General features: G+C 39.4%; 3 protein-coding genes across 9 annotated transcripts in view; 2 read left to right on the top strand and 1 right to left on the bottom strand.

The window, feature by feature from the left end:
- Positions 1–4,017, top strand: part of LOC135104480 (zwei Ig domain protein zig-8-like) — a 69,912-nt gene extending 65,895 nt beyond the window's left edge. The window contains exons 6-7 of the mRNA XM_064011997.1: positions 339–504; positions 972–4,017. Of these exons, the coding sequence (XP_063868067.1) occupies positions 339–504; positions 972–1,180 (375 nt within the window). The 3' untranslated portion in view covers positions 1,181–4,017. The remainder of the gene's footprint in view (positions 1–338; positions 505–971) is intronic.
- Positions 4,018–4,173: 156 nt separating this feature from the next.
- The window catches only part of LOC135104482 (vesicle transport protein SFT2A-like), a 28,364-nt gene continuing 12,116 nt past the window's right edge, over positions 4,174–20,421 (top strand). The window contains exons 1-3 of one of the 7 annotated variants that reach the window (XM_064012004.1): positions 4,174–4,278; positions 9,462–9,589; positions 15,372–15,395. In XM_064012004.1, the coding sequence (XP_063868074.1) occupies positions 9,509–9,589; positions 15,372–15,395 (105 nt within the window). In that variant the 5' untranslated portion in view covers positions 4,174–4,278; positions 9,462–9,508. The other 6 variants (XM_064012005.1, XM_064012002.1, XM_064012006.1 and 3 more) reach the window with 6 other exon arrangements.
- On the bottom strand, positions 5,670–7,224 carry LOC135104547 (protein FAM200A-like). Its single transcript, XM_064012121.1, has 2 exons — positions 6,691–7,224; positions 5,670–6,509 (listed from the first exon to the last, which is right to left on the bottom strand). The coding sequence occupies exons 1-2, from the start codon at positions 7,222–7,224 to the stop codon at positions 5,670–5,672; spliced, it is 1,374 nt and encodes a 457-aa protein (XP_063868191.1).

Below are 20,421 nucleotides of genomic sequence, written 5' to 3' on the forward strand. Positions count from 1 at the left end.
ACAATAGCAACAATAATAATAATGATAATTATAATAAAAAAAATAGTAGTAGCTATTGTAATAGTAGTCGTAGTAGTAGTAGTAGTAGTAGCAGCAGTAATAGTAATTCTACAGTGTTTACTAGCATTTTCGAAATACTGCTTTGCATAGAAAACAATGTGTGATTAATGTTAGTCTAACCCAATTTAATTCTTATATTTATTGTTCTAATTCCATTACTACTTCTACCACCACTACCACCACCATCAACACCAACACCACCACTACTACCGCCGCCGCCGCCGCCGCCTCCGCCGTCGCAACCACCACCATTACTACCACCACCACTATCACTACAGGAAACCAGGAAGGGGACGGAAGAGGTGGAGGTGAGCGTGTGGGAGGAGAAGCACTCCACGATCAGCAGCCTCACCCTGCGGGACGCCCAGGTGGACGACTCGGGCCTCTACACGTGCAGCCCCTCCAACGCCAAGCCCGCCTCCATCATGGTGCACGTGCTGAGCGGTGTGTGGCCAATGGGGGATGGGTAGTGGACTGTAATCTTCCTGCATGGAGGGTGACTAGTCTTGTGGATAATATGATAGGGTAGATCTTCTGTATTATGTGCGTTAATATGCAAGATTAGATTGTGTGGTGATGTGACGAGTGTAGTGGAAGGTCTAGGGTGGGGCTCAAAGGGGTGGCGGTGTAATGGTGTAGTAGAATGTGTATGATTTAGCTCGGGGTGTGGTGATGTAATGAGTGTAGCTGAAGGATGTGGCGATGAAATGGTTGCAGTGAAAGGTAGGATGTGGCTTTTGGAATATGGTCATGTAATGGGCGTAGATGCGGAATGCAGGGAATGATTGTGATGGTGAAGAGTGCATGAATGGAGAGGAAGGTGTAGTATAGGGGTGTAGTGGTGACCGACACTGGAGCTCAAGAATGGCAAGCTGTAAGTAGTGTAATCTCACGTGCGTCTTTGTTTCCAGGTGAACAGTCGGCGGCCATGCAGACAAGCGCGGCGTCACGGTGTGTGCTGTGCAGGGCGTCACGCACACCAACCCATGTCTACCCCACGCCCCTTCCATGCCTCTTACTACTGCTCGCTTCCTTCCTGCTGGGTGGCCGCCTACCGATGTTTGTCCTCTTTCTGCTCCCCGTCGTTACCCTCGGGGTCTTCATGCAGCTGGCGTCCTGAGGGGCAGCGCGGGGAGCGGAGGTTCCCGTTGTGGCACCTCTTCCCCTCTAAGCGGCGCCAATCACCTCGTTGCTACGGCGCCATGAAATCAATCACTCAATCAACTTCACCGCTCATCGGCTGAAGCAGGAGCATGTGTGTTAGGAAGGAACTATAACATTCGTAGCGATGTTTAGGGTACATGGCGCAGCGATCGGTGGAACTTTGGCCCGTCATTTTGCCTTATCGCTGGGCCTCGCGTGCATCAGAAGTAATTCGCAGCCCACCGTGAATTGAGTGATGTGTAATGAGTATTGAGTGATTTGATGTTTCTTGCATCCTGAAAAGAGGAACAGAGTGCGGAGTGGGCGTCTTGTGCAAGTTGTAGCGGGATAAAGGTTGGCAGGGCGAGGTGCGGCGGTTTGCGGTGCCCTCATCTTTAAAGCAACATTGAAAATCATATGCAGAACACTACTTACAAATTAAGTCTCGCAAAACTCTTTTTTTTTTTTTTCACGCCATTTATAACATTCTGAGGCGCAGTGATGTGGTCTCTTAGAGTTACAGCAAGACGAGGGAAGGAGCTGCGTGCCTCCCTGCGGTGACTACGACTTGCAGGGCGACGTGTCAAGCAGCAGTGGCGGAGGGGCGTCCACTAACGGTGGTGTGGTGGCGGAGGGCGGATGGCAGATGGAGGTAGCTAAGGTGGAAGGAAAGGTTGGCAGCTTTGCAAGGCTGGTGGGGAAAAATCATAAAAAAAAAAGTAAGGACAGCTTTAGTGCGGCTGATGAAAATTATGGCAGGCTGAAGTTGGTAAACCGCTATTTTTTTCGTAAACAGAGAGTGGCCTTCAGAGAGTGATGTTCCCGCTTTGGTAATGGATACTGTGTATTATGATAAGACACTTAAGGGAACTTTGTGTAGAGACTTAGCAGTGTTGTGTGTATCCCAGACACCTGTGTACTCCTGGGCGTCGCCTGTGTGCTGCGTAGCACGGCATGCAGCAGATGCTGTGTCACTACTGCAGTGGGAGACCATCCACACCTCTGGTGAGACAGTTGTACATGTACTGTATGCAAAACGAGTCCCCGCGATGCTGCACCTATGACGGGATGGCAGAAGAGACCTTGCAGTAGTGCGTGCTCGTATAGTCACACTGAGGAAAGTGAACCCACGTCAGGGTTCCTCTTCCGTGATTTCCGAGATCGTTGTTTACACACTCTGAATGGTTTTTGTGTTCATTTGTGGTGGTGAAGTTGTTCACTCACTTTATACTACTTGGTAATTTTGTATCTGCATGTGTTTGTGATACACGCCAATGTGTGGGTGGAGCGTGCTGCTGACGACCGCGATGAAGAACGAGTGGACGAAAGCGTGTCCTACCCAAGTGTTGAGCTCCTGTCAGCTAATCAAACATGAAACAGTGCCTCTCTTGAGCTCTCAAGTTTTTATAACCTCTCCAATTCATATGTTCCACATTGAGTGGACCTATCTCATATTCCTTGAGTCCTTTTGCAATCCTTCATTTTCCTTGCAGGGATTAAACTGATCTTCTACGAGGCCGCAGATCTCCATTGCTTGTGTTGATCTGTCAAAACTCTCGTTTCTCAGTATTCTTTGTTGATCTTCAAGCTAACTCTTCAGATTTAAAGTTTCTCGGGACAGGAGGCGTGTGAAGGTTGTTGAAATAACTGACAAATAATCATTATAAGTGGACCAACACCCATGACGGGATAAACACACATTGTACTCCCGCCCATCGACAGTCACGCGTAGACCATGAAAAACAACACAAACCCACGAGTATTAGGTAAGCTCTGCAAACTTTTCATAGAAGTCCGTAAACAAGCTCCCTCATTTCATCGTCGTCATATTATGACATTTTTATTGCGGTGACAAAACATCAGTTGGTCAGTGAATCACTGAATCTCTCGTCTCCTTATCGACCCACGTTACTAGCTCAGTTGCTGAACGTGCAAGTCCTATTCCTGCACTACATTCCTGTGTGTGTGTGTGTGTGTGTGTGTGTGTGTGTGTGTGTGTGTGTGTGTGTGTGTGTGTGTGTGTGTGTGCTGAGCACATTACAGGGAAGAGAATGTAGAGGATTGTCTAGTCGCTGGGCGGGGATATGACGCCGTATTCATCGTAAAATATATTCACATATACGTAGAAGAGAGGTGAGAGTGAGACCACCATGTGTCTTCTCTTAAACGAATTACGCTAGTTCCTACTTTGGTGCGGTCTCTTAATTGACGGGTGAGATGGAAAGGCACGACCTACAGTGATCCATTCTCTTCATTTATCAATTCGTTACTGTGCCTGACCCATATCAATTTTTATAAATTAATTTGTAAAGATTTCAGTCAGTATCATTGCCGGGGTGGTGTGTGTTGTGAAGTTACCCATGCTGTGAGCCTCTCGAGGGCTGTAATTATAACTTTTAAACAGTTGTTTTTACTGTACTTCTCCCGCAGAGAGAGAGAGAGAGAGAGAGAGAGAGAGAGAGAGAGAGAGAGAGAGAGAGAGAGAGAGAGAGAACCGTCAAGGATTATTGAAAGAATAGCAAAACAAATCATGAAAAAAGCTAGCTTTTTTCATATGTATAAAAATGAGGACAGAAATAACGAACAGAATTGCAAATGTTGTTTAGGCGCACTTTTAGCTAATATGAGTAAGATGGCGCATGCGTAATCAGTACTACTTAGCAAGTTCCATAGGCACAAAGAGAAAGTGCCAGGCAGGACCATTAGGGAGTGATTGGAGTGTTCGTCTGTTCATATTTGCATAAATTTTCTTGACTGTCTAGGTAAGTGATGTATCTTACTTCTAGAAAATATACTGTAAAATTATGGTTTAAACAGGTTTTGATTTCTCCACATTCTGAACTTTGGACACGTATCCCTTATATCTCAAGACTGTTTGATAAAAATTTTTTTTATTTATATCACTGAAAAAATATATCCTTTTTTATTAATTAATAAGATTTGACTTGATTTTGTGACAATGCTTACAGATGTATTAAATAAACTTTACAGCCGTTACCCTACAGTGTTGTCAACTATCTTGTGATACCTGGTGCTGACGGGGCTTCACATTACCACGTATTTCCTGACTTTTCGGTGAGATACTATCTTTTCCTCCTCCAAACACGAGTGCCAGTGTATTGTGATGGTGGCCAGGATGTGGGGCTGTGTGTGGGCGGCGTGTTGGTATGAGTGGGCGTGTTGAGGACAAGGGGGCGGAAGCGTGAGGTGAGAGATGGAGGGCGTAACAAGATACTTTCATCACTATCATTGTAATTGACTGTGCAATCTGCCTCTCCCTAGTTGCCGTAAATGGTAAATGAGCCACGACTGATTTTTAAACTATTGAGTCGCCCGGAGCCAAAAGTGACTTAAGCGCCGGAAACCAAAAGCAGAAAAAAAAGTAATCAAAGATTTGCAACATTCAGAATGCAATTGTCTCCTCCATGAACTGAGATAGGAAGTTGGATCTGGAATAAATACGTTGAAAAATGCTGGATGTTTTCCCCCTTTAACCAGATTTCCTTCCCTGGAAAAGTAGCCACATAATGGTATCGCACCACATGCCTTGGCGCAGCACACAGTTATAAAACCTGGAGTTGCTTCAAGTACAATCCAGTTCGACAATCAAGAAGTCAAAAGAAAAAGATTGAGGTCCACAACCTTTCTCCGGTCTTATTACTGATCTATTCCATTCTTTCATGTATATATCTTTAGATACACCTAAAATGTAAATATAAGATGGGGGAGAAGTGCCCCCGCCCTTAAGGGTTGTGGTGGCCCAGGGATTAGGTTGCTTATGTTAAAGGAAAATATGGAGATAACCTTAGCCTCTTCTGAGATTAATACTTACATATCAGATAGAATTAAGGTTGTAGAACAGTGGTTCCCAAACTTTTTCCGGTCGTTACCCACTTTTCATACATGATCCTTGTCCATGCCCCCCCTCCCTCACAACCATAACCCGTGACTACCATGACTGTCTACAGTCCTACACTCATTAGGTCCATATAAAAACCACTCTAGCAAATCCTGTAATTTTATTGATTCCATTTGTTATTTTTTCTTTTGTTAATTATTAATAAAGAAATTTGTATTTTGTCTTTGCTGAATCTCATATAATTATTGAAATGGTACTAAAGAAGTAATATAATGCTCATTAAAAAATTCATACGTAGAGTAATTAAAAATTGCATTATTGTGAAATGCTGTTTCAGCAATAAGCAAAAAAAAAAAAAAAAAGAAACAAACAAAGAAATTCCACTGGATTGAAAAAGTGTATTAATCCCACGCAATGTGATCTGATCTTTGAATCTTACAAATCTGATAACTTTGTAATTCTGAAATAAAATGCTGTCATAGGGAGTCATAATTAACTGCCACAACCATGGCCTTCAGTGGCCACACACCCACCTCCTCCCAGACTGTTTGTTTCTGAACGTTCATGCCTGGTTCATGATTCCTTCACTTTTGAATCCCCATTCCACTCAGTGTGAAGGGTGATGTTGCAGATTATCAACAAGCTTCTTGATTCTTGGTTTTGTTTCACTTAAAGCACACCGTAGGTCATGCTTCACTTCAAGTCTGTTGTGATATTTCGTTTTAATGTGGAGTAGTTGAGAGAATGTAGCCTCACAGGTATAAGTTGATGAAAATGGTAGGAGGTGGCGAAAAGCTAAGTCACATAAGTTTGGGTATGAAGCTGCCATTGATGACCAAAATACTGTGAGAGATTCAGTTTCAAACTTCATCTTAGCTCCTGAATCCTCCTGAAGTGTCAACAGCTCAGTTTGGCCATCATCATTGTCACCAGGAATGCATGTCACTGGAGCAGTGAAGGGGGCCCTTACTAGCCGAAAAGTTAGGCTTTGGATATCTGGGAAGTATCTTTTAAATTCCCCTTCCAAGGCCTCAAGATGTTGGGTAATCAAGTTCTGCATAGCAGCATCACACTCCTCTACAATTTCTGACACTGTCTCCAGCATTGCCAAGTTTCCCATTCCAACTTTGCGCCTCCAATTCTCCATCTTACGAATGAAAGCTTTGATTTTGTCCACAAAATCGATTATCAAGCTTCCTTTCCCTTGGAGTTCCAGGTTCAGTGTGTTCAACTGTTTAAATATGTCAACAAGATAGGCTAGCCATATTTCGAAGCTATCTGCTGACCATGCTGACAGCAAATCTTGCTTGTTCTGTATTCTGAGAAAGAGGCTGATCTCTTCTCTGAGCTCAAATACACACTGAACTACATTTCCTTTTGATAGCCAGCGAACTGCTGTATGAAATAGGAGGGTCTCATGAGCTGCATCCATATCTCGGCAGAGTCTCTTGAAAAGGCGTGTGTTAAGAGCACTACCTTTTACAAAGTTAACTGCCTTTATAATTGTATTCAGAGTGTCCTGTAATTCTGAGGGTAGCGTTTTTGATGCAAGAGCTTGCCTGTGGATCATGTAGTGAAGAGGGATAGCATTTGGTGCTTTTCGTATAACTCTTGTAACAAAACCTGACTGAACCCAACATGGCTGGAGCCCCGTCCGTGCATATCCCACAGAGATTGCCCCAGTCAAGACCGTCAGATTCAAAGAATTCTGTAAGTTTCTGCATTACATCTTCACCTTTTGTAGATTGTTCAAGAGGCTCACAAAACAAGAATTCCTCCTTCAGATCCTCATCATGAACATACCTTACAAAAGCCAGGAGCTGTGAGCAGGACTGGACGTCAGTGGACTCATCGAGTTGAATACTGAATAATCCACCTCTTTTAATTTCCTGTATCACCTGCTCTTTGATGTCATCAGATATTTGGGAGATTTGGCGTTGCACTTTATTATTTGAGAGTGAAATAGCATTCAGCTTTTCAGCACTTTTCTCACCCAAAACAAGCTTTACCATTGTTTTGGCACATGGCAAAATTAATTCCTCCTCAATTGTGTGAGGCTTCTTTTTCTTTGCTATTTCAAGGGATACAAGAAATGATGCCTCCACTACGGCAGCATTTTGTTGGTGAAAGGAACCACTGGCATCAAGTTGCTGTCTCTTCATGTTCAGTTCTTGTCGACTAAAGAAGGGACGATCTTTGCCAACATGTTGAGGATGCTTGGTTTCCAGATGTAATCTAAGCTTACTGGGCCTTAGTGATTCAGCTGTGAGTATTTTGTGACAAATCACACACTGAGGCTTCACTACACCTTTATCAGTGATGCTTGTAAATCCAAAATCCAGATAGTTGTCATCATAGTTGCGTTTCTTATTGGAAGCCATCACTGTACCTGCAAAGCACAAACAAAAAACTGCTATTTCTAACACCGCTAACATATGTCATCACCCATGATTAGAATAATAAAATGGCAAATATGAGGTTGAAAGGAAGTTAGATTTTACTTTACAAAAAAGTTATAGAATGTACATAGATACAGCAGATATTATTTACCTTCTTAATATACTTCATTATGCAGGGCTTACTTACCATTAAAGTGGTATTGATGTTGGCTTAAGTTCATATAATGCTGAAGTATTCACAGGTGGGATGAAACTGATTATATGGGGAGGCACACACGGTGATCAATGTTGCAACTGTGATTGTCTGGTTAACTGAATAATATGAACATCCTTGCTGATACGTAAGATTCAAGACCAGGTTATCATACAGAATACACAGCTTAGGAAGCCTTAGATTAGAATTATGTTGAGTTAAAATTATCTTGCTTCCCTAATACATCCTCATGTCTTGTTTTATGTCAAGAACACAGAATCAGATTTAAAAAAAAAAAAAAAGGGACGTATTACTCATGTGTCTGGCAGCAAGGCATTGCACAAACCTGTACTGAACCTGTAAGTTCCCTCCACCGGCTACCTACCTGCTAAACTCCTTTGGTTTTATTTTATGCATAGCCTCAGATTATGGCCCCCTACATTCTGCTATATGGCCCCCCAGGGGGCCATGGCCCCCAGTTTGGGAACCACTGTTGTAGAATATCATGCAGTGTATATCAACTTCCAGAAACTTGTTAAAGTAAAAAAAAAAAAAAAAAAGTAAAAGGTTAATGAACTGACGCATCCCCATGTGACACCCTCCCCTTCTAAGTGCTTGAGAGTCACTGCTGGCTGCCTGGCTTGGTGCCAGAGCTGTGCAGGGCAGTGCGGAGTTGACCATTACGAGTCATTCCACCGTTACGGTCGTTTCACTCGGAGGTAACTTATGGGTGTACTCTTACCTATATCTCGAGAAGTTATGTAGTTAGCGTGATATGATTTTTACCAAGATAGTACTAATGGCCAAAGAAGATAATGAGACTATCCAGAACATTCTGTCTTTATTGGTGTTCTTGCTGTTAATTGTTAAAGAAGACATGGTCGTTTCACAAATGCAACTCGGACTTTCACTTAATGTTATACATGTGCAAAGATGACATGTTATACATGTGAAGATGACAAAGGGAGTGGATGGAGAGTGTGAAGAGAATATCAGGTGCATTAAAGATGTTTGTCAAATGGTTATTACAGATAAGTGAATAGTTGAGTCAGTCATCTGACAGATACAGATAACCTGTCCTGCTAGTCAAAATCTCCACTAGCACAAATTAGATGTGTTATGTATGCACATACATAGGTACTGTATAGGTTTTATGGTGGATTACTGAGAAAGGTAGTATTGGATTTAGTGGGAAATACAAATGAAACTTTCTAAGTTTGAAAACTTGAAGCATTCATGACATGTTCTCTGAAGTAATCGTCAATAAGATAGATAAATAAAAAGTTGTGCTTTTATGTTATATATTTAAAGAAAAATGTAGGATTTGAAGACTTTATGATAAGATTTAAAGTTTGAAAAGCTGTTAATGAATGTTTACATGCACTATGCTATCATCAACACCACTTACCAAAAGTGGAGATAAGTTATCACCCAGAAAATGGTGGCTGTGATAAGGTTGTCAGTTATGGGAGAAAGCCAGCATTACTTGTGTGGATAGTGTTACCTAACAGAAATGGGTGAGGATAATGTTTGAGTGAAAACCTCAGCACAACTCATTTCCATGTCTATATATTTGTGCCTAATGAAGTAGCTGTGAACTGACGACTGAAGATTATGTGTGTGTGTGTGTGTGTGTGTGTGTATGTGTGTGTGTGTGTGTGTGTTTGTGTGTGTGTGTGTGTTATCTACATGAATTTAGTGATGATAGCACAAATAGGTGGAGAGAAAGAAAGATATTAGTCTTGTGTTAATTATACATTCCAAGAAACAAGGAGAAAAATGCCAGCAAAGTTCTCTCCTCTCACAGGAAAAGAGACCAAGACTCCTGCTGGCCAGTCTCAGCCCAGCTCTGCCATGGACAAGCTCCGCAAGGCTCTCAGCGGCCGGGAGACCTCTGATGACCAGGATGAGGAGCGAGGGAACATCATCACTCAGGTACAGTTTGCCAGGACATGTTAGCAGTTTTTTGTATGTGTGTGTGTGTGTGTGTGTGTGTGTGTGTGTGTGTGTGTGTGTGTGTGTGTGTGGCTTGCAGACTAATGCCCGTATGATCTAGTTGTGAAGTGTGTGTTATGGAGTGGTTATGGTGGTGGTGTTTTTGACTGATGTGGTGTGATGATAATTGTTTGTGGTGGTTGATTTTACATAACTAACATAAGTTTGTCTTGGTTTTTTGCTTTATGGTATTTTACACTTTTATATGAAGTCTTCTTTGAGGCTTTTGATGTTCTTTGTAGATTTTGCTTGGTAGTAAAATGAAGACTTGAAGAGTGCAAATATTGATACCCTACTAATAAGATACATTTATAGATGTTTCTGCTGTACAGATATGCACATTTCTATACATCATGAGAAACTGACATCTTCCCTTTGGTCAAAAATAAATGTAATTTTAACTGCCATACTTCACCAGTATATGCAGTGACACTGGAGAGATATTCTTGCTGGGTCACTAGTATGTCAGTCTTCTTAACTTGGTGTGTAGTATAGTGTTAGAAGATTGCTACAATCTCCAACAGATCACAGGACAACCAAAACAATACCAGAGGAAATTAATTTTAAGATGCACCAAAAATTAACTAAAATTATTTGAAAGATTGTGTTCCTGTGTTGAACAAGTATGAAAGTATGGAAAGAGAAATGTAAAAAAAAAAAATATTACAAGGAGAAAAGTGGTAGGTCTTGTTGGATGTATAATGAAAGGTCAGGTAGTGATTAAGGAGATCAAGAAAGCATGATAGTACCAACACTGACATTTCAACTGAAACATGGAATAAAGGTCAAAGGTCAAGATTTCAGATAGTGAGAAAATTATTCAAGGGATGGTTGTTGGGTGAATAGGAAGGATCGTGAAAACAGTGAAAGTGTATATGGAAGATGAAGGAACAAACTGTTGAGTGTTGAAAGTGATCAAATACGATACCCTCCGGTAGTGTGGTCATGTGGAGAGAATGAAATACCCTCAGGTAGTGTGGTCATGTGGAGAGAATGAAAAGTGAGATGATAAGGAGAATATATATGGTAAAGGTAGAGTGAATTAATTAGATATAGTAATAATAATATAGGGTTTATCAGATAGCAGTCATAGACTGTAGCTACACAAAAAAGAGAATCTAAGAAGTAAAATAAATATGTATTAAGTAAAATGAATTAAGCTTATTAATAAACTATATACAAATACAGTGGAACCTCAGTTTTTAACTTAATTAATTCCTGAATGCCATTCAAAATCTGAAATGTTTGAAAACTGAAACTATTTTCCCCATAGGAATCAATGTAAAACAGATTAATCCATTCTCAGATACCAGTCCACCATTTCTTAGCAGGTGATGACTGACGCTCTCACTGCTAAGATGGCCACCCCACAACATCACCAGCTTAGAAATTTTTTTATCCAGAAAAGATGTATTGAATGAACTTAATGACACAAAACTCATCAAAAGATATTTGTTAGACAATGCAGGCATTCTCTTTGTCACCAATCAAGTGAGGGAAGTCTTACAGAGTGACACAGAGAGGAACAACCCACTCACCGCCAAAATGAAGGTGATCACAACACTTAGATATCTTGCTGTTGGGAAAAGCTACTGGGGAAATGCAGTTGTGCAGTAGTGATGGCATTGTGGGTCATAGAGAGAGCCACAGGAAGCTTGGGATTACTCCTGAGTGCCGAACCTTGTTTGTTTACATCGAGGTTCTTCAACAGGATTGCATTTAACTTACTTCAAAGATTGAATTGCTGTTTTACCCTCTGTCTCTCTCATCCAAATATATAAAAATAAAGAAAATATTTATAGAAACTATAAAATTAGTAATGAATGGTAGCTTTTGCTTTATCTTGCAGTATTTGAAATCAAGAAACTTTGTTCAAAAACTGAATTATGGTATGGCAACCAAAGCAAGTGTGAGTTAAAATTTTTGTTTGAAAGCCGAGTTGTTCAGAAAGGGAGATGTTCAGTAACCGAGATTTCACTGTATATACAAATATTAATATATATGTGCACAATGGCTGGAATGATGCTGCTGGTACTACAGTAGTATGTTTAGAATCTACAGCAGTATCAGCCTATTGTGGCTGATGGAGTAGATCTCTCCAGTTTTTTTTTACAGGACTATACAGACAGCCTTGGCAGATCATGAGGTCAAGACATTGTTGTAGGTAACATAAGGATGAACCTGCCCTTTTATGATGTATCTCAAGCTGCTGTTATTGAGTAAGGTTCAGGGAAAACCATGATGAGGTGTACATAAGCTTGAAGAGTATGAAGGAAGTGTATAATGTGGTCCTTAACTAGTTTGCCAATATTTTTAGTGATCTGAGTTGGCATGACACATAGATTCTGAATGAGGCTGTCCTGACGGTGTTGGTAGTGTATTTCCAGTTGAATTGGTTGCCCACTGTGTTGTCAAGTAATGCTGGTGACTGAAGTACTTGGAGAAGGACAGAAGTCAGCTGCAAGTTTTAGCTGGGGGGCACTGCTCCTAAGGAGGCACAACAGTGCACCATGATGATTTTGGTGTAGTTACTGATCATTCTATCCTCTGTTCATGTCTGAAGCCATCAACAGTGACTTGTTGTGCTAAGTATTCTGGGGCTTTGGTGTTGATGGAGATGTTCAAGGTGCTGTCATCCACATATTTCTACTGATATAGTGCGTCAGTCATGGAATTAATGAGCCTTAGGAAGCACAGTGGACCCATATTGATGTTGAGAGGAATCTTGCAAGTCAGGTTCAAGAGATAGAGTCCTGTTTGTGGATAGCTTCCTGACATCTTATAAGGAAGTCAGCCAGCCACACTACCATAATGGGCTGGAATCATAGACTTGTGACCTTGGTGATGGTGGTTTATAGTAGGCTTGCCCAACATCTACAAAAATAAAAGAGGTGTGCTATGTTTGTCTTGTTGGGTGTGTATAATATTAAGGAAGCTGACCAGGCATTGAGTAGTTGAGGAGGATTTCATATTGCCAAACTTTAAAATCTGTGGAGTTTTTAATATTTGAATAAGCCCAGTCAAAGGCAGCCCTCATAAATGAGGCTGGTCGTGAGTGTGATGCAACTGGTCTGAGGTCATTAAGGAACTGTGGACTAGAACTTTAGTGAATGGGCATGACATATTTGTCTGTCCCTGAGAGATTAATTTTATGAAAGTGAGGCATTAATTATAGAAGGGCAAGAGGATGGCAAGCTCTGAAACAAATAAAAAAAAAAATTTCATGGGCTAGTCATTTAGTATGTTGGATCTATATTGCTTAAATTTGTATAGTTCAGTAAAAAGATTCAGCATCAAATTAAAAAAAACAAATTTTCATGGGCAAGTCATTTAGTATGTTAGATGTATATTGCTTAAATTTGTATAGTTTAGTAAAAAAGATTCAGCATCTTGGATGGTGGGAGAATGAACAGGGTAAAGGCAAATAGGCTGATAAAAAGAAGTCTACAGGGAGAGGCTTTGACAGATAATGGAAAAGTGACTGATAGCTGCTACAGTTCCAGGATCAAGGGATGGATATGAGGGACTTAGAGGAATACAAGAGTGTTTGTTGAGACTACAGAGAAATTAAATTTTTTAGTACCACTGTCTGTTGATGGTTTGTTTAAGATGCTGAATTTCATCTGAGTAACATATCATATTGATGACTTCAATCTCCTTACCTATTTACCTTGTTCCAGACTTTCCTGTACTGGGTCTGTATGGGAGATCATGTTCCTCTGACAGAGGAGTTGCTTGATCTAGGGCATTTTTGATGCAGGCATCAGATGGGTGCACTGGTAGCCTTCTGATGGAAAGGAAGTGATGAAAGTCATTGAGGGTTGTGATGTACTAATGATGCCATTTTGTGTTAACATCCTAGACTGGAGTCACTGTAGTCCACTAATGTTGCACCAGCCACTGACCCTTCATGGCAGAGTCTGGCATGGGCCTATAGGTCTTGGTGACACTTGATCTTAACCCTGAGGTGGTAGGTGACAGTCCAAGAGACTATCAGGTGATTGCTGTGTCCAGTGGGAATTATGTAGGTGTGAGATAAATATCTGATAGAGAAAAGAGGGATGGTAGTTGAGGGGAATAGATTTTTGCAAGAGCAGTGTATGAGCAGGAACAAATGGGAATTCTATTATGGTCACCTTAAGGAAATTCCAGTGAATAGGTGTTAGGAAAGATTTGATTATATTAAATTAGGAAATAATACAAAAGATATTACTTGAACAAGGTGTTAGGAAAGATTTGATTATGTTAAATTAGGAAATAATACAAAAGATATTACTTGAACAAGGTGTTAGGAAAGATTTGATTATATTAGATTAGGAAATAATACAAAAGATATTACTTGAAAAAAAAAAAGTGGTATGGTATCAGTTTATTATAACATTTTTTGTGTACATTTCTGATGACAAGTGAGGGAAGAGTGACTTATGTGTTTGTGTCAGTTATAATCTTTAATAGGACACTAATATATTGTAATTATTGTAGTTTGTATTCAAACAAATCGCAAAGATAAAAGTAAGATTTCACATGTTCAACTATTTTAAGGATTGCAGTGAATATTTGTGTGGCTATATCAATGAGTGATGAAGCCAGTACAGGCAGGTTCCAGTGATAGATGCTAATTAATTCCAACGTAACACTTGCTCATACAGTGAATACTCATATAACAAAACACATCACTAATTGGAAAAAAAAGGATTGTGCTCCATGACCATATCAAAGGTAATTTTTTCAAGCAAACCTATGCAATAACAAGTGCAATTAAGGTATCAGTATTAATATGTTTCTGTAGTCCAGCAGCAACACAAACATAAATGCAATAACTAGTCAATGACATAAAACACAGTACTGCATCCTTTGATTGTAAATACAGTGACCATGTATTTGTATATATTTGCAAGCAAACTTCTGATATAAGCACACACTGTGTTCAGAAGGATGGAGGGAAATTACACAAGGCAGGTAGGGGGACAGGGGGAGGGATGGGTGGTTTCTTGTGAGTGCTCACAAATTAATCTCTGCACATCTAAATCATTCATCACCATACAGTCCAGATAGCAAGGTGGGCATTTTTAACTTCCTGGCCATTACTGTCAGTCATATTCTTGTACCATCAGATTTCCTTTGCTCATATGAGCATATTTGCCCCTGGTTCACTGAACTTATATTATTGGTTTCTCATGTAACAAATGCTCATATAACAGAACCTGTCTGTACTAGTTACAATGTACTACTATATTTTCTTTTTTTATTTATTTATTTGTTTTTATTTATTATTTTTTTATAGTGTGGGTTAGCTTTTGAAAGTAATGTTGTGGTGCTCTGTTAACAGTATACCAGTTAACATGATGTCTGAAATATTCTTTCCTTTATCATGTAAATTTTTAAATCAGAGACTAAGTTATGCAACACACAGTCGTAAGATGCTATTAAGAATGCCTTTCTACACTTTTTAGCCTGCACAGAGCCTTGATTAAATCTATCAAAGAAGAAATGCTGCTATATTTCTAATGATTTACAAGCAAGTATTTTTCTAAGCACAAGATTTGAAGTTATAAAATTAACAATGTGTTTGCAAGGAGTGCAATTTTCCTGCATAAAGCACTGACTTATGAATGTTGCAACAAACATAATCCAGTGTACAATATTTTGTTCTGCGGCAATACACTGATGACCTTAGATGATCTGTTTTCTTTGTACTAAACTAACCTCTCTCTTTCCCTAGACAGAGGACACACCACTCCTGCGTGTAAGTGTCTCCCTCTGTCACAATGTCATGCCAGACTCTCCACTCTGTAACAACAATATTCAGAATTCTGCCACTAATCACTTCAGATTAATATAAGTCTAGTGCATGAACATGGCCATTTTGGTATTAATGCAACATGTTTGCATGACAGAATTGTCCAGTTTTTCCATCAATCAACAGTAGTAAATAGAGCTGCATGGCTTTAGGTCTGCATCCATTGTAAGTGCATGGATTCTCATTACCTACTTTGTCTTGGCATTAGTTGTACCTTTCTTATGCAACAGGTGATGCCCCTGAATGCATTGTGTAAAGGCTCTTTAAAAAAAAAAAAAAAAATTCTGAAAAAATAAGAGCATCAAAAGTAGCAGTGCTGAGGCATTCCACATCAGCACTTGGTCCTTTCAGTTGTCAGGCTCCCATTCTTTCATTTCCCACTTAACTCTGTAACATTTACACCTGTTTCAGAGCATGATTTTCAGAAATATAGCTGGAAATTGAGTTACAGTAAAATGGCAATAGAAATACTCAGGTGATAGTAAGAAGCAATTTGAAAATCAGGTACACAATATTGTAATTTTCCCAGCGTGGAGAACATGTTATGCCTTTTCCAACCATGATCATCCCTCCCATGATGGCTGATTTTATATTAGTTTTGATTTCATGGTAACAATGTGTTGGTGCCACACACACACACACACACACAAAAAAAAAAATAAATAAAATAAATAAATAAATAAAATAAATAAAGAAAGAAAGAAAGAAAGAAAATGTCATTACAGTGCGGTCCAACAAGTTTCACACTGAATGACCCAGTAGTCCCAATAGGGTTAGTAAGTGTGTCAGTGTGCGGGGTGTCAAATAGGACCTGGCAGAAACATGCATGGGAGAAGTAGTGAATGTAGATAATATGCGTATCTATCTATCTATGAATCTATGTTTCAAGCTAACTGTATATCTCCGTTTACGAGTGCTGCTCACTTGATACATGTAGATGCAGCTGCAATAAACACATGCAGGAATATCATCATGAGTAGCTTGTTATCAATGGATCTGTCCTTGTTGTCAATTTGTTTCATACTTAAATGTGTAATGATACTTTTTTGAGTATGAGTACTTGTAAAGGAGACAAAGGAAAAAAAGATAAAAAGGGAAAAAATGAAATTTTTTTTGAGATTTTATTTTATATGAGATCAGATTTGTCACCTGTACGTGTAAAGCTAATTTTACAAAATTTAAAGAGTATTTCCTATAAATCATAATGTTGGTACCTGTGGTTTTGTTCCATGAGTGCATTATTAACTACTTTTGTAAAACTTATTTAGAGATCACATACAGTACATGTTGCATAGAAGATCAGAGATAATAAGCTGTTGAAGCACATATGTTAAGTATAGTACAAGCTGAAATATTTATGCTGGCTAAGAATAAAGAAACTGAAGAAAATAACTAGTAAATATGTGTACAAAAGCTCCATCATCCCAAACATAAAGGAGCAAGTCAGTGATGGTGGTGGGAGGGGAGGAGTCCATCACATGTAACACAAAGCTAAGCAAGCCTCCTGTCACAGTCTGAGAACTTGTAAGGTGACTAGTCCTTACAGGACAGGAGCAAGACATACCTGTCCTGCTCCCTCTATAGGGACTGGTTCACCAACAGGTGGTTAACCAAACATGCCCAAAGGAGCTATATATGTTGGTATCCAAAACTATGATTAATTGATGTACAATTGAGTGAAATTTTACTTTATTTGTGTATATATATATATATATATATATATATATATATATATATATATATATATATATATATATATATATATATATATATATATATATATATATATATATATATATATATATATATATATTTTTTTTTTTTTTTTTATTTATTTATTTATTTATTTTTATTTTTTTCTAATTAATGCAAACATGTGTTATTCTGAATTCACAAAATTGAAACTTGTGTAAATCAAGTGGGAGTGTGGTGGTGGTCTTGAAGTAAAGATGCTGCAATGATCTATTGGCAAATGATGACCTCCTAAAGTCCAGAGGAAATTTTGAGGGAATATGGAAGATGGAGTTCTTGTAGGAAGGAAGGATATGTAAGATGTGTGGAAGAAGCATTTTATCTGGTTAATGAATGAAAAGACTGCACAGAAAGCAACAATGTCTGGTAAGAGTATGAAAGAAGGTAGAGAAAGAGTGTTTATATAGAGGCAAATTGGTAAAGAGGAGATAGAGAAAGTCAGAGCCAAATCAAAGGTACAGATGGAATAACTGCAGAAATTTTGAATTGTGGAGGTGAAGTGGTAGCAGATTGGATGCTTCTAATAACTGAATTGGCATGGAAGCAAGAGGAAGTACCTGACGAGTGGTGGAAAGCAGTTATTGTGTCTATATATAAAGGGAAAGATTATAGGAATGAATGTAATAGTTATAGGGGGTCAGTTTGCTTAGTGTGCCAGGAAAAGTTATTGGAGAATCTTGACTGAAGTGAATATCAGTGAAGAACAGAGAGGATTAAAGAAAAAGGGAACATTGATATGAACCTGATTATTGTATTCAAGATTGAGAAGTTGTGTTAATGTTCATGGACCTACGTAGAGAAAGCATGTGATAAGGTTGATAGGGAAGTCCTTTGTGTTGTAGGAGAGCAGTTTCTGGAAGGAATTAAGGCTTTTTATAGGGATACAAGTGCATGTGTAAGGGTGAAGGGAGAGCTAAGTGAGAATTTTGTTGCTGGAAGAAGAGTGAGGCAGGGATGCATGATGTCCCATTGTTGTTGAATAATTTTATGGATTGCTGTCTGAGGAAGATGAAAGTGAGATTAGGAAATGTTGGTGCAAGGCTGAAATGAAGTATAGTGGGATGAGTCACAGTAGCATGCCTGTTTAAATATGACAGTCTTATTAGCAAAGACTGATGGATCAGTTCCATTGAGTATGTGTGAGATGGAAACTGAAGATGAATATTGGGAAAAGAAAGTTGGAAGAAGAGAAGTGGAAGTGTGGGACTAGAATACCTTATAGGATGAGAGTGAGGTTTTTATGGAAGGAGAGAGAATGGAGGTGAGTTTAAGTATATGGAAACAGTGCTAGATAAACATAATTAAATGGATGGAGAGATAAGAGAGAGGGCTTTGAAAGGTAAGCATGCTATAGGAGCATTTGCAAGAGTCATGAGAGGGAGAAATGTGTCAGTAAATGTAAAGAAATGTCTAAGGAATAGTGATGTTGACATGTGGATCAGAGACATGAACAAGGAATAAGGCACAACAATCAAGAGAGTGTACTGTGGAAATGAGTTGTCTTAGTGGAGCATAAGGAATGAGTAGATGGGAAGGTGATAGCAAGGGAAGTGTGTGTGGAGGATGTGGTACGTGCACTATGTAGGTGGTGTAAATTGTGCAGTGGTGGAATGGGAAAAAACACACTAGTAATTTGAAGGTGCTAATAGGAGAAGAAGACCACATTTAAAATAGAAGGATAAGATAAAGAATACATGTGTGAAAGAGGCGATAAGATAAAGAATATGTGTGTGAAAGAGGCAATAGTAGAGGCAAAGCATTTGAGCAAGCAAGAAGGGAATGTTTGGATGGAGAGAGGTGGAGACTCTGTTGTGACCACTTCCCTGGGTGATGTTCCTGGTGGGAGTAAGATACCACAGAGATAAATAGGTAGATGGAATATTTTTCCCTTTTTTTTCAACATCTTGAATGCATAGTACATGTAAGGTATTGTTTCTGGAGCTTGTTGATTTATTTATCAGATGGATTACCATCCTCCACTCATGGTTGGATAGAAAGGATTTTTAAAGTTGTTCCTAAATTGGGTTATATCACCTCCCAATGATTTATGAGGAATTCACAATCAAAGACACAGTTGACAACAACTTGTGGGTAGTCTTCTGCTACTCAATAATTACAGGTAAAGAGCTGCTGTCCAAGAGGACTTGACTTTAGGTTATTAGTTCATCATCTCTGTTCACGTGTGTGTGTGTGTGTGTGTGTGTGTGTGTGTGTGTGTGTGTGTGTGTGTGTGTGTGTGTGTGTGTGTGTGTGTTTCTCTCTCTCTCTCTCTCTCTCTCTCTCTCTCTCTCTCTCTCTCTCTCTCTCTCTCTCTCTCTCTCTCTCTCTCTCTCTCTCTCTCTCTCTCTCTCTCTCTCTCTCTCTCTCTCTCTCTCTCTCTCTCTCTCTCTCTCTCTCTCTCTCTCTCTCTCTCTCTCTCCACCCCACACACACACACACACACACACACACACACGCACACACATGCTTTTAAGACCAAACTGGATGGATATAGAGATGGGATACTATGAGATTACTCCCCTCCTGTAAACCACAACTAGGTAAATACTCGTACACACACACACACACACACACACACACACACACACTAATCTATGTGAATGATATGATGGAAGGGGTGAATAGTAACATGATTCTATTTGCTGATGATGCAAAATTGATGAGAAAAGTGGAGAGGACAGAAGACTGTGAGGCTCTACAGGAAGATCTGAATGTGATCTGGGATTGAAGTGGCACTTGGAAAATGGAGTTTAATGTAAAAAATGTGGAGTATTGAAGTTTGGGCATAGTTATTTGAGGCCAGTCTTCAGTTATAAATTGGTAATGAGGAAATAAAAGTGAAGAGGGAAGAGAAAGACCTTGGAATTGTTATCACTGATAAGCTGTTCCCAGAGGTACATGTAAGAAGGAAGATGGGGGAAATGAATATATATAATCTGGTGAGAAATGTAACAGCAGTGTTTAACTATCTGGATAAAGGGATCATTAGGAATTTAATTGTGACAGTGATAAGACTTTGTTTGGAATATGTGGCAGTGATATGGTCTCTCAGCACTAAAAGGGACATAAAAGAATTAGAGAGAATACAACGAGCAGCGACAAAGTTGCTTTCGACCCTATCAGACTTATTGTATGAAGAGAGACTAAAAAAACTAAACCTGCCCACCTTGGAAGAGAGAAGAGAGAGAGGTGACCTGATTGCCTTATTTTGAATTTTATT

The sequence above is a fragment of the Scylla paramamosain genome, chromosome 10, assembly GCF_035594125.1.
Source record: "Scylla paramamosain isolate STU-SP2022 chromosome 10, ASM3559412v1, whole genome shotgun sequence".
NCBI lineage: Eukaryota > Metazoa > Arthropoda > Malacostraca > Decapoda > Portunidae > Scylla > Scylla paramamosain.